The 14,200-nt window shown below is 42.4% G+C and overlaps 2 protein-coding genes across 4 annotated transcripts in view; both read left to right on the plus strand.

Moving 5' to 3' along the window:
• Positions 1-5,623, plus strand: part of cetp (cholesteryl ester transfer protein, plasma) — a 21,034-nt gene extending 15,411 nt beyond the window's left edge. For both annotated transcript variants that reach the window (XM_019261363.2, XM_019261364.2), the window contains exons 9-18: positions 741-832; positions 1,021-1,120; positions 1,902-1,981; positions 2,060-2,110; positions 2,204-2,356; positions 3,843-3,910; positions 4,409-4,451; positions 4,739-4,811; positions 4,944-5,029; positions 5,125-5,623. In XM_019261363.2, coding sequence (XP_019116908.2) covers positions 741-832; positions 1,021-1,120; positions 1,902-1,981; positions 2,060-2,110; positions 2,204-2,356; positions 3,843-3,910; positions 4,409-4,451; positions 4,739-4,811; positions 4,944-5,029; positions 5,125-5,202 — 824 coding nt within the window. In that variant the 3' untranslated portion in view covers positions 5,203-5,623. The remainder of the gene's footprint in view (positions 1-740; positions 833-1,020; positions 1,121-1,901; positions 1,982-2,059; positions 2,111-2,203; positions 2,357-3,842; positions 3,911-4,408; positions 4,452-4,738; positions 4,812-4,943; positions 5,030-5,124) is intronic.
• A 1,699-nt stretch (positions 5,624-7,322) lies between these two features.
• Positions 7,323-14,200, plus strand: part of herc56.1 (HECT and RLD domain containing E3 ubiquitin protein ligase 56.1) — an 820,440-nt gene continuing 813,562 nt past the window's right edge. Inside the window, exons 1-14 of one of the 2 annotated variants that reach the window (XM_027272343.1) lie at positions 7,323-7,681; positions 9,892-10,006; positions 10,132-10,208; positions 10,292-10,513; positions 10,605-10,696; positions 11,537-11,667; positions 11,755-11,879; positions 11,968-12,044; positions 12,124-12,236; positions 12,494-12,553; positions 12,637-12,742; positions 13,517-13,715; positions 13,845-13,993; positions 14,078-14,194. In XM_027272343.1, coding sequence (XP_027128144.1) covers positions 7,444-7,681; positions 9,892-10,006; positions 10,132-10,208; positions 10,292-10,513; positions 10,605-10,696; positions 11,537-11,667; positions 11,755-11,879; positions 11,968-12,044; positions 12,124-12,236; positions 12,494-12,553; positions 12,637-12,742; positions 13,517-13,715; positions 13,845-13,993; positions 14,078-14,194 — 1,821 coding nt within the window. In that variant the 5' untranslated portion in view covers positions 7,323-7,443. The remainder of the gene's footprint in view (positions 7,682-9,891; positions 10,007-10,131; positions 10,209-10,291; positions 10,514-10,604; positions 10,697-11,536; positions 11,668-11,754; positions 11,880-11,967; positions 12,045-12,123; positions 12,237-12,493; positions 12,554-12,636; positions 12,743-13,516; positions 13,716-13,844; positions 13,994-14,077; positions 14,195-14,200) is intronic. The other variant, XM_027272344.1, reaches the window with a different exon arrangement.

A 14,200-nucleotide genomic window follows, 5' to 3' on the forward strand; every position in this document is an offset into this window, starting at 1 on the left:
TTTTAACAAACAGGGTTCAAAATTCTGTGAATTTCAAAGTTGGAAACTCTCCATGGGAATTAATGGGAATTCAAGGAAATAAACGGAAAAAACTAAAATTTACAAATTGAAGGTCAGTCCTTTAACAGGGAATTAAATATAGTTGTGGGAAAATATATTTCAGCATCATCTTGACTAACAACCAGATTTCCTGCAGGTCCACTTGATATCTGCTCTTCCTCAGTCACATGCACATAGCACCATGCTTACTGCAGGGCTATTGAGGCCACGCCCCCTACCTGCACAGGTGATTCGTACCTTTGAGCTCATGGACTACATAATATTGTTCAATAAATAATTCAAACTTGATAAACTTACAAATAAATCTGTTGAAATGTTTTTTTAATTGTTTTATTTTGCATGTCTGCTTTGACAAAACTAAATGTTTAGATTTATGTTTGGATATGATACAGTTTGTTTCATACCCACAATTACACTTAATTCCCATAAACTCCCACGATTCCCATGGAGTTTCCATTTTGAATATTTCCAAAATTCCTGAGCTTAACTTCCCGCCCTTTTGCAACCCTTTTTCAAAGCGCTATTCCTTGGTAATTACAGTACAGGTGTTCATATGTTATCTATATAGATGTCTCTAAACATTAGTGTGTGTGTGTGTGTGTGTGTGTGTGTGTGTGTGTGTGTGTGTGTGTGTGTGTGTGTGTGTGTGTGTGTGTGTGTGTGTGTGTGTGTGTTCACAGAGCATGTTCTCACTGATGGAAATATCAGAATGGATATCGGTGTAACTGCTGCTCCTGTCATCACTGCTAACTACATAGAGTCATACCACAAGGTAAATAATACCTGGAAATACAGCCACATCCAAACCTTCTTTAAGGTCCCTTCTGGCTCATACTTGGATACCAGTCGTGTTTTAAGTTCTTGTAGATATGAATCTCTTTGTTTTAGGCGTAGAAGCTCATTCTGTCGTCTCTCCGTTCATCCCTCGTCTTTCTTTTTTTATATATATAAATCTCCCAGGGGCTGACTAAATACAACAACACCGTGGCTGTGATCGATGACTCTGTTTTCCACCCCAGTCAGCTGACTGAAAACAGGATGCTCTACTTCTGGGTGTCAGGTCAGTCGCTTTCGAGTCAAGAGACGTTGTGGTAACTCAACTGGTAGAGCGTGTGCAACATGTACGAAATGTCTATCTCACTTCCTGCTTTCCTTTGTCCCTCGCCTTGCCAGTGCAGAAAGATTTATATCGCCTTTATCCAGTTTATTCACCGTCCTCACAATCTTTCCCTGAATGTATCCATACAGAAATCTGGCAGCACTTCGAGTTCTCTGGACCTTTTTAGAACACTTTTTTGCTGTTTAAGAGTTCTTTACGTCACAGTTGCAGAACTTTAGGTGTGTTGAAGAACCTTTTTGTTTAATAATCTTTTTAGAGTACTGATTGTTGGTTCTTTAAGGCCACCTTTGCAATAATGAAAACCAACAAACGGACACTTTGGACACCTTTTTTGTGAACCTGAATTATGTATGTATGTATGCCAAACCTCCAAAAACTATTTACACGAAAGTCTGGGAAGAACTTGATAATAAATGGTTCTTTAAAAAAACAATTGATATAACATTCCATGCAGAACCAAAAAAGGTTCCCCAATGTCATCACCATGAAGAACCACTTCAGATTCAAACTCAGACATTTTTTTTTGAAGGTGTAGCACAGTTTTGCAGATATATTTAGAAAAAAATCATTTAAAAATGTTGCTAGTGAACGCATTTTGAAGAATCCTCTCAGCACATTGCCCAAATCCCAAATTTTGTTTCTGTATTTTTGCTTGTATGGCTGCTGAAACATTTAAAAATAACCCAAGAACTTTTTTTTTATAACTTGTCTTTAACCTCAGACCAGGTCTTTGGGCCCATGATCAAAGCCGCTCACCAAGACGGACGTTTCCAACTCAATATGTCTGGAGCCGAGCTCACTGTAAGTACGTCAGATATGGCCTGTAACATATCCATCTCTTGTTGGGTCTCATTTTATATTTCTGAATGTGATTTTCAGGAACTTTTCAAGACAAATCTCACCAGTGCCATGCCTGAATTTATTAGAAAGGTAACATGTTAAACCTCCTCGTATCTCCCAAATACAAACATATAAACCTCTGTCAGGTGAGATATATTATTTTGTGTGTGCGTTTGTGTTCAGTGTCTGGAAACAGGTTCTCCGGAGCTCAGAGTGTGGAGCGTGCATTCTCCCTTCATCAACACCTCCTCTGACTGGGGTACGAGTGTCTTCGCAACGGCCTCTGGACAGCTTCACTGTGGGAGTCAAGACACGCCAACGCTCACCTTTGTAACGGTACACTGCCACTTATTTCTGAAGCCATCTGGAAGACAGATGTTGACCAATCCCACACTATCACACCACTGTTTCACTCCTGGTACCGGCATCCCAAGAGGGACTTTGTTGTCTGTGGAAAAAGTTTTAGTGCAGCTCATTAGTTTGTTGTGATTTCATTTAAATATATCTCCATATATTTGAGTTTCATTTAAAATCTGATGTAACCAATGAGCAATGCATTAAAGCTGAACATACTGTCAAAAAGAGTCCATGAAAAGTAGTTAAAGTAAGTTAAAGTAGTAGTAGTTAAGTAGTCCGTTAAAATCAACGGATGAATGGTTGAAAGGTCCAGTTTGGCCACATTTGACCAAACCAAACCAAGTATTGGCAGCTCATTTTCAGGTGATTACACATGAATGTACAAATACATTCCCATTTTATCCAAATTCAGCCAACAGGTCCGCATAAATTGGACCACACACTGGACCTTTAAAGTAAAACTGAAATTAAATTTTTCCAGAGAAATCAACGTATTGCTGGTGTTTGTTTTGGTTAAGATATATATTTACCCAGTTACGTCCCTGTCTATTTGGTTAAGATATATATTTACCCAGTTACGTCCCTGTCTAGGGTGTGGGGCATAATTGTTAATAATCACAATCACCAGTATTTTATTGCCGCCCTAAACTGAACAAAAACAGGAGAAAAATGTACCAAAAGAAAAGGCAGTTCACTCCTACTGCGTCTGTTTAAACAGTGAATATTCACACGTGAGGCACAAGTAGAAAGTGACAACAACCAAAGGTAACAGGTGAGCACAGAATCTCAACATCTGGATACACCAAGCAGAAGGAAACTCTTTCCAAGAGCAAATGGGAAGAGCCTGCTGCATTGTCAGCCAGGTTCTCTCAGTCTCTGGATCTTGGTTTGGTCAGCCCCAAAGATCCTCAGACAAAAATCAGAAGATTCTCGAAGATGAATTAGGTTGGTCTAATATCTGTGTATGTAACTAAATCCACTCAGATCCTCAGGTGATTATGATTCAGCCAATAGAGCTCCATAGGTTTTACACGCTTGTCCTTTAATTAATAATGATATTTAATCCACTTCAAAGTTATTTGAAACACGATCTTGGTGGGCACCACCGATGTTAAGGGCGATATTCAAAATGTATAATGCATCTTCAAACATTATTAATTACTGTTCTTTTAAAATCAGAGGACTACTTCATCACAGTATTGGTCTAAATTGTTTGAGTGCAACAGATGGAGACTGTGACGAGGCCTTTATCATGATTTAAGTGTGAGTCAGTGCAGCGTTTCCAAACATTAGATACAGTCAGATGGTGACATCTACTGGCTAACACTGTATTACAGAGCTGCTTTACAGGCTTTACAGTGTTCAGTCGTCTGAGCAGGTGGTGATGGACGCCTGAGGCTACATTGTCTGTCATACTGTAAAGATCTGTGCCAGTGATGTTTCTTTCTTTGTTTCTGATGTCTAGGATGTGGTCGTGGACGTGACGGCTTCCTACGCTGACAAGAAACTCTTCCTGCGGGGCAAACCTTCAGAGTAAGAGCTCTGTTGTTAATAATCTGCCTGCAGAGCTGAGTCCATCGGAAACTGAATTTAGCTACACACCCAAAGAGAAGGCATACATTTGGTTTCACAACAGGAAGCTGCTAGTTGATGTCGATGGAGAACTTCCATACAAAGACAGAAGGTCACACTAAAGACCTCCAGTTACTAGTCAACATGATCCACCGCCTGAGCCACGAGAGATGTGAAAAGACTTTTGGACTGTGACTGAGGTTGCCACAGTAGAACAGAAAGCAGATAGACTTGATGTATTTATGGTCAAACAGATTTTAAAAAAAATTCTTCTATTTAGTTTAAGTTTTGTAATACAGAGGTCGTATTCAGACCAAATCAATAAATCAATTTTATTTGGCTGGTTCGCTGGCTTGGGCACATGACACATGGGGGTCGGGTCATGTTGGGTCGGTCCATGCTTTATAAGCTTCAGTATCCAGCAGATCTCATCCTGTCCTGTGCTTCCTTCCTCTCCAGCATCTCTGTAACTGAAGCTGTGCTGCCTTCACAGAATCACAGGGTAAGACTTTTTGACTTCATTTCACTGAAGGTGTTCTTGTTGAGGAGAAGAAACTACAGTGACACTACACAATGCAGTGCAAGTGCAAAGCCCCAGATCATGAAGGAGAAATAGAACCTGCTCTTTCTTTGACTATTTAAGTGTGTCGATCATTCTTACATCAATGTAGATCATTCTAAAGATGCAAAAGTAAGTCTTTAAATGATTTTGTCCGTGTCACTTCTTTAAAACGATGCTGACGTTTGAATGTTTGACTTCCATCACCTTCTACCTCCTCCTGTTTCCAGCTGATTGATGAGACGCAGATAGAGTTCATAAGAGAAGCCGTGGAGAAGATCGGCATTCCCAAAGTCCTTTCTGGTAAGAGACCAAGAAACGTACGTAGACAACAAAGTGAAACATCGACCCGTTGACCCCAACGTCATCACGGATTCTCCTGGAACATCAAATGTGTAATGGACGGAGTTGGTAACGTGTTTGTCTGTGTTCCAGTTCTTGAGGTCGTGATCACCAGGCTGTTGAACAGACAGGGAGTTGACTTATTCGACATCATTAACCCGGTGGTGACTCCTCGAGACGTGAGTGCTGGATTTACTTTTTTAAAAACTTTGTCACGTGGCGCTCTGTTTGTGTTTGCTGTCACATTAACTCTCTCTCTCGCTCTTTGCTGCAGGGCTATGTGGTCATCGAGATGGACTTTGGTTTCCCTCATCACCTCCTGGTCGACTTCCTCAGGAAGACGCTACAGTGACACTTGGAGCCACATTTTGGTTTTAGTTACCCAAAAATCAACATGTGTGCACAGAAAACTCATTTTGATTAGATAAAACAACTCTCTCTGCTGTTTTTGTAAATTCTAGAAAACAAAGATGTGGACAAGCTGATGTTTTTATTCCTGGGGACTCACCATGATGACAAGGAAATCTAATTATGACAGAATCTCTTGAAAATAACTGTATTAGATTATAAACACATGACACATGAACGTTCAGTTAACCAGTGAGGTCCATCGTTGTTGGCAGGACTTGAACCTTTGCGAGGGAAACCCCCCAATGGATTTCAAATCCATAACAGTTTGGAACAAGATGTTGCATCCTGTCTCGTCTCCTCCCTGTGAAAGACAAGTTCATATCTCCAACAGTCAAATAAAGAAGAATACTTTGTTGTCTTCACTGAAGTCTTTTTCTCTCGAGCTGCTGCTGTCAGTTATGTTAATTCAGGGTTACTTCTTTAACCCAATCAGCAGTCATGGCAGGTAGTTGGCTAATTAGCTGTTGCAACATGTTAATTTGATAAAGACGGTGAACATAAGATTAAAACAATAACATGAGTTCATATGCAGAGATCTTATTCATTGACGTGTCCCCTCTGAGTGAGGCAGCAGGACTCTGAAGGTGTTACTCACTTTTTGGCCACCAGGTGTCACTGCTCAGCTTTCCAACACTGATGTTTCATTTGTGTTTGTCACAAAATAATAATAATAATAATAATAATCTATGGGACCATGAAATAATTATTTAGCTCATCATTTGTTTTAAATTGTTTTATTTGACTCTCCATGTTGGTGAGGGACTGTATGTCTGGGAATGATTGTTTAAATATCAACATATGATTTTATGATTTTAACTGGGAGAAGTTCCAGTTTAGAAGAAAGGTACTTTGACATTAAACATGTCCCGTAAAAGAAGTTTCTATAGTATATTAATGTTTGTTTCATTTAGTTTCCAACAAAGATATTTTTAAAGAAGACTGATTTGATTTAAGTTTGTTTTTATCACTTGAACGGGCCGTTTTTCTGCCATCTTAAAGGAGGACTGAGCTTTGTCGTTGAAGTCACCTTAGCTTGCTGTGAATGGACAAACTGAGTTTGTCTGTGTGCGCAGGTGTTTAAGTCATAATGTGCAATGTAGTCCATGTTTGTTCCCCTTTTAATCAGAATCAGAAATACTTTAATAATCCCACTTCATAAACCATTTCATGGTTGGTTTGATGTTTGTGTTACTTCTATAATTTCTCTGGGTCCAGTTCATCCTGGGTCTTTTGCATTTGGTATCACCTGGTGTTGGGTTTTTCCAACCCCCCCGAGTTCTGCTGACCTAGTGCACTACAGAGAGATATTCAGTTTAAAGAAGACACAATTCAGTTTCACCTTTGCAAAGGGAGAACCCAGCATATACAGACTCCGCAGTCTGCCTCTACTCCGGTCTGCTGAGTTCTGCTCATCTGCAGTTCAGGCCCGTTTTATTATCACACAAAGGAAATAGGTGTTACACTCTTAGCAGGACGTGAACATACATCTTTCATGCCTATACATGGTAAGACAACTCAAGCAGGATGCGGCTGGCTGAAACCTATTGGGTAAGACATCTCGTGACTGGTTCTAATCCTGAGATTTCCTGTTCGGACCTTGGGTAAAAGTTTCCTGTTTCTCTGCTCACTTAGGTAACAACAGGTAACCTCTCTGTGTCTTACAGTTGCACAACACACATAGCTGTTTTATCTTGTCATGAATTCTATCACACACCAATAGACACTTAACACACAATATATGATTGAACATTATTACACATTCTCACACCCTCTAAATTGCTAGAGAGATCGGGACTCCACGGAGTTACAGTGAAGAAAACAAAAACAAACAAAAGAGAAAAAAGTCAAAAAGTAAAAAAGCGACCTGAGAGGCTGGAACAGCTTTGCGAATAGATTAATGGTGATATTTAAATGAGGGGGGCGGGGCCTCCTACACAGATTCATGTTACATTTATTCAAGTAATCTGATTGGACAAGAGACACCAAACTCAGTTTAAGAAATAATGGTGAACATGACGTCATATGTGGATCAATAATCAATCACTTTCACTTTCGTTTCTCTGCCTCTGAACATGAACGTTGTGATCTCTGAGTTTAGTTTCGTTTCTCTCCTCCTCGCAGGTTTAAGTTTCGTGTCCGCCTCTTTATAATCAGCTGTCGGTGCCGTGGACTCCGTGACAACATGTTCTCGTGGGGAGAGGACAGCCAGCGGGGCTTTCGGCTCAGACACGGCGCACTGCTCGGTGATGGAGCTGATGGAGCTGATGGAGCTGACGGGGTTCATTACTCAGACCTCGGGTATGACATCTCGGACCTGGCGGCAGGTCGCAGTGTGCTCGCCTTCGTTAAAACCAACGGAAACTCGTTCATCATCCGAACCAACCAGAGAGAGGACGGGACGAGGGTCCGAGGGAAGCAGAGTGAGCATGCGCAGTTTAACTGACTTTATTTGAATTAATGAATAATCAGGCTGGAGTGTGTGTGTGTGTGTGTGTGTGTGTGTGTGTGTGTGTGTGTGAATAATCAGGAATCAACTATTGATTAACCAGTAATTGGCCTATAATTACTGTGAGGTCACTGACAGTATAAAACATGGATGTAATCAAACAAAGTGAGTGTGGGTGGAGCTAAATGACACCTGGTTGCTCAAACAAAGCCACCTGTAACCACACTCACCTGTCAATCAAAGCGTCCACGCTCTTAATCCTGCATAACTTTAAGTCTTAATATAATGTGAACAGGTGAGTTGTATATAAATTCACCCTCAGTACAGTTGTCATGAACGGGGAAATTAGCTACAGAGACCAAAACTGTTTTTTGTACCAGGCTGTAAACATGTTTATTTCTGCTGTGAAACATGGGGACTTATGGAGACTGACTCACTGCTGGAGCCAGCCTCAAGTGGACGTTAGAGGAACTGCAGTTTTTCGTCTAATTCTCCTTCGTCTGATGATACAGTCAGATCTAAATTTGCTTTCCATTCATTTCCATGTGGAAGAGACAGAACACAAACAGTAAACAGTGACGCCAACACAGAACTCTTCATGGGTTTATGGTCTCGGTTCTTTTATATATAAAACAGACGGTGACACGGGCTGCGCTTCAGGACGCGGTGACCTCCTGATTGACGACTGACGCGACTGAAGTCAGACTTAATGCGTCCGTCCAGATCAAACTGTCAAACTAGGCGGCGCCGATCTGAATATGAATCCAGATCCTGTTTGTTTTTTTGCATTGACTATTGGATCGACGTCTGGAAAACCGGTCGGATCGGTCGACACCAAGCTCCAAAGACTCAAAGCTTTAAAGTGTTTGTCCAGCTCGACACACTCCCACCCCATCACTAACTCACATTGGACTTTTTCTTCATCCAGTCTGAGAGACGAGGTCTAACTGACCTCTCGTTCAGGAAGTGCTGGACGTGGCTGCAGTCAGTCCGTTAGCCGTGGCAGCTACTCTGTGTTTGTCATTTTGTGCCTCGGCGGTTGGATTCAGAGGGAAATTTGTTTTACTGCTGGATGGCACACGACAGAAAGAAGAAGAAGAAGGTGATGTTCCTCCAAGCCCGGACCGAGCTGAAGCTTTAACAGTTCCTGGCAGCGATGGAAGAATCACTTCCAACACAGTTATCCTCTTCAGTGAAGCCAACAGATGCTACCTGCAGCCGGTTTACAACCAATCCAGTCCACGTGCTCCTAATCCTGCATAACTTTAAGCCTTAATATAATGTGAACAGGTGAGTTGTATATAAATTCACCCTCAGTACAGTTGTCATGAACGGGGAAATTAGCTACAGAGACCAAAACTGTTTTTTGTACCAGGCTGTAAACATGTTTATTTCTGCTGTGAAGTTGGACATTTGGACATGGGGACTTATGGAGACTGACTCACTTCTGGAGCCAGCCTCAAGTGGACGTTAGAGGAACTGCAGTTTTTCGTCTAATTCTCCCTCTTCTGATGATACAGTCAGATATAAATTTGCTTTCCATTCATTTCCATGTGGAAGAGACAGAACACAAACAGTAAACCGTGAAGCCAACACAGAACTCTTCATGGGTTTATGGTCTCGGTTCTTTTATATATAAAACAGACGGTGACACGGGCTGCGCTTCAGGACGCGGTGACCTTGTGATTGACGACTGAAGTCAGACTTAATGCGTCCGTCCAGATCAAACTGTCAAACTAGGCAGCGCTGATCTGAATATGAATCCAGATCCTGTTTGTTTTTTTGCATTGACTATTGGATCGACGTCTGGAAAACCGGTCGGATCGGTCAACACCAAGCTCCAAAGACTTTTTTGCACTGGTTGAGTCAGAGAAAGAAAAGTATTGTCCTTATATGTCCTCATCTTATTCTTTTTAAAGCCTAATGCCTACATTTCCCACAATGCATCTAGGCTGGACAGATTGAACAGATTCTAGTAGCGGCAACGTCACGGATACGACGTCCAGTCTTTAAACTGTCACACACAGCAACAATAACAGTAGCATCATGTTCAGCTTCTACCTAAAACAAGTCAACTCCACGATGATGATGATGTTGATGATGTTGATGATGTTGATGTTGATGTTGATGATGATGATGATGATGATGATGATGATGATGATGATGATGAGTTTCCTCTTTCAGAGTTTGTGAAGTCTAAAGAGAAGATCCAGGCCGTGAGCTGTGGCGATGATACGGTCACGCTGCTGTCTGAGAGAGGCTCCGTCCTCCACGTGGACGCTCACACTTACACTCCTCGGTCAGTACATTTGATTAAACTTTATTTATCCCACAACGACAAAACAACAAGTGTAAAATAGAGCAAACACAAAGAACAGTCAGTAAATCTTCACTTTGGCCATCATCTGCTTCTCGTCCTCTCAGGCCTCGGCAGTTCTTCAGTGACATACCGGTGTCTCGGGTCGCTTGTGGGAGTCAGCACTCAGTCGCCCTGACCAAAGGTACGGTAACGTGAACTCAGGTTGTCTGAGAAAGCAGATCACAGGACTGTGAGCTGAACACAGTGCTGGTGATTCCTCCACAGATGGTCAGGTGTACACGTGGGGTCAGGACTCCAGAGGTCAGCTGGGTCTCGGGAAGAGGAAGCTCGGCGCCAGCTCACCCCAACACGTCCGGACTGTGTCCGCGATCCCCCTGGTCCAGATCGCTGCAGGGGCAGAGCAGAGCTTCGCCCTGTCTGTCTCTGGAAGTGTCTTCAGCTGGGGCAGAAATGACTGTGGGCAGCTCGGAGTGGGCGACAGGAAGGGTAATAAAAAGCAGTCATTGGATCTTAGAGTTATGAAAACATATACTGTTTCTGTTACATGTTAACCTGAATTTTAATTTACTTTCTACAGACCGACACACACCAACTTCTGTTTGTTCTCTGAACATGAAGAAAAGTGTTCACGTCTCCTGTGGAGAGGAACACACTGCTGTTTTGACAAAGGTGAGACGATACAGCACACAACACCGAGTATTTACCAAAGAGCGTCAACACTAGTGATGGAAGTGAGGCCGTGAATCCAAAACATTGAGCTGAAAGACACTAAAACGCTCCATGGAGATCATGATAGTAGTAGTAAGTAGTCTTTGGATCCATGATCCACCACCAACATGGGACAATCTGAGGGGTCTGGTGGTTCTGTCAGTGGTGAGAAATTCTGAGATATATCTAGTGGTGAGAACGTGGAGAGATTGTGAAACTGATCCTGAAGTGAACAGGAGACCAGCGTAGGGATGCAAGAACTGGGGTGACGTGGCCTCGAACTTCCAAATGTACGAGTTCTAGATTGTTGTGGAGAAATTGCTGAAATCAATGGCACCAGGTCAGGAGGGGAGAAAGTGTTCAGGAGCCTCTGAATGTATTTACCCATCTTAGTGTTCACCTTCAGCACATTCTAGTCTGGAGCCACTGTTGTCTGTTCATTCAGTTTCTTCGACCCTGGCAACGTTGAGATAGGCTGGCACCTGAACTCCTCCAGAAATCAGTGACCTTGCATACCAAAGAGAGAGAGAGCGTCTTCTCTGATATGATTTAGTACTGTTGCTGTCTATGACCTCAAGGCCAATGTGTGACCCTGTGTAACCGAAGGATAAAAGATTCCTAACACAGATCAGATCATTTTGGAGTTGGAAGAAGCTGTTTTTGTGTTTGTGTGTGCAGACAACAGATGAAGGTGGAAAAACCAGCGTTTGATATCACGAAAACAGTTTCGTGTTGTTCTTTTAGTGAAGAACACTTACGATGGAACTGCTTTAACTGATGTTTGTCTGCTTGCTTCCTCAGACTGGTGTGGTGTTCACATTCGGCTCTGGTCAGCATGGACAGCTCGGACACAACTCGTTCAGCGATGAACTACGACCTCGGCTCGTTGCGGAGCTCTGGGGGGCAAAAGTGAGCAAGATTGCGTGTGGACGGTACGGTACAACTCCTTATTGGTATTTGTTTGTCTCTAATGACATTCAAATATTGAAAATGGTGTTTGTCGTGTATTTTCTACTCAGACATCACACGGTAGTGTTGACAGACAACAAGAAGGTCTACTCGTTTGGGCGTAGGGAGCGAGGCCAGCTGGGACGTGGAGAGGAGAGTCATCCATCTGTGCCACTACCTGTTCAACTGCCACAAGGTGAGAACATTACAAGTCAATTCAATCATATAAATACAATGAGTGATTATATGAAAGAGATTAAACTTTTATTCCATCATTGTTTCAGACACTGCTGATCATCTTCAAGTTCGGAACGTCTTTGCTGGAGGAAACTGCTCGTTTGCAACCTGCGCGTCTAACGAGGTACCAGCAGGAACACGTACTGCACAGACGGGTGGAGGTTTATTCATGTGAACATCAACTCAATGTGTTCATTTCACAGGGAGTCCACGAGGCGCCTGACATCTTTGACAATGCAGCGCAGAGTCGTCTTGAAGGTGTGATTGACAGATGGATCTCTGAATGTGACTCGAAGTCTTGGAAAAAGATAAAGCAGTAAGTCCGATGTTTAATCACCGTCACTAGGTTTTAAGAATGGGGGGGCTGAACCCCAAGGAGATGCACAGGATGTGAGAGAATGTAACTTTTGACCCAAAACAACAACAAAGGTAGGACGTGCAGAGATTGTCTGTAGTGTGTTTCATGGATTATATGGGACTTTCTGTTACTAGCAGCAGTGAACAGGCCTAACGTCACCATCGTGACTGAAATAACTCGTCTGGATCTCGACTAAAAATGTTGAATCTTCACAGGGAAGTTCACAGGGCATTTTCGTCTGCATCCTATTTGAATAACAGCTTCCTCGAGCAAAGGTAAACACAGTACATCATCTTAATACGCTCATCTGAAAGCGCCGCTGTGCCTAACTACTGTTTTTCTTTGTGTGTTCTTTAAGCCAAGAGAAACATTTCCAGACGTCGCCAAAGTACTCCGGCTTGAACTTGTCACGCGCACGACAAGCTTTCAAGAAACTAGTGAAAAAGGACAAAGTGTTGGCAGAGGTATGTAACAGAGATATACGTGATGTGTATGAGTCATTTTGTTGAAGCTATTGTTAGAAATAGCATGTCAAAATTAAAAATAATGGAGTCTGTGTAAAGTAAGAATAAATATAAGTTCTGAGTTTGTCTGATCAAAGAAGGAAGTGTTGTTAACCACCCAGCCCAATTTGAATGATTAAAAATATCATCAAGTTTATGAAATCAGGTGTTAAATCTGGTAAAAATGAATTCTCAGCTCCAGGACTGTGGGAGCATTTTGAAGCGACTGAAACGTGTCAGATGAGTTCAGAAAATGAACAAGACTAACTTTGAAACACTCTGAGCTGAGATGAATTCATCTCTATCTCTCTGCTCAGGGTGGCCTCAGCGTGTCATCGAGCCACTCTTTAAGGACCTCCCACAAAAATCCTGAAACTGAAAACTGTGTTTCACGTGTTTTCAGCAACTATTTTCCAACATATTTAAAGTGTTTGAAAGAAATCTCTGAATTGGCTTTACACTGACTTTAACGTTATGATTGATGACAACTTAAAATGATTTAAATACAGATTTTTTGTGGTCTCCCTTTTGGGTTTTAAGCTGTCTCCATCTTTCAAATGCATCCCCAATATATTGTTTTACCACGTTTCTGGTCATGGATCTTTTAAAGTCGGGCAGAATCTAACGTCATCTCTATTGATCCACTTTGTTTGTCTTCATCGCTGTAACACACTCTGTCTGCATCTGATTGTTGGTTGATGACTGACCCCCTTCCGATCATTTTCAAACTGACAGGTGGAGGCTGCTGTCCTGCACTTGCTTCGTTCCACTGATAAGAAGCCTTTGGGGGTGGAGGGGTTGAGGATGTACCTGCTTCTCATTGAGCTCCTGCACTCGATCCAGAGACACAAACGGCAACAGACGAGCACAAAGCTGGCCCAGGCAGTCGCTGCTGCCGTGCTGAGCTTGTCCCCTGACAGCCTCCAGGTCATAGGTACTGCCCCCACCACACATGTAACAGCAGCATAATATCTTTATACATATTTTCCCTAATAAGTAAATGTTACGGCCTTATCCGTACATATTTATGATTAAAGTCTTCAAATGTCCATGTCCTCCTCAGGGGACTGGTGGTCCTCACTGTCGCCGTCCACCATGAAGAAACACGTGAAGGTGTGGAAGCAGGCCCTCTCAGAGATCCTGTCCTTTCAGCCCGTTCCTCGCAACTCTGGAGTCAGAAACCTGCTCCAAGTCCTCCAGTATATGTACAACGTCAGTATCAGTTCTGACACTTCAGAGCTTCTTTAATCTGCTGAACTTTTCACCTAATGAATAAAACACTTCTTTTTTAAAAAGGCCAACGGCAGGATTGCAGAATCTCGGAGGATGGCAGACAGCGATTTTTATTTGATGATTGACCGAGGCTTTCTTCGTGGCGATCTGCAGCTTTGGCGTTCACAGTCAAGACGCAAGGTAAAA

This window comes from Larimichthys crocea, chromosome XX (assembly GCF_000972845.2).
Source record: "Larimichthys crocea isolate SSNF chromosome XX, L_crocea_2.0, whole genome shotgun sequence".
NCBI classification, from domain to species: domain Eukaryota; kingdom Metazoa; phylum Chordata; class Actinopteri; family Sciaenidae; genus Larimichthys; species Larimichthys crocea.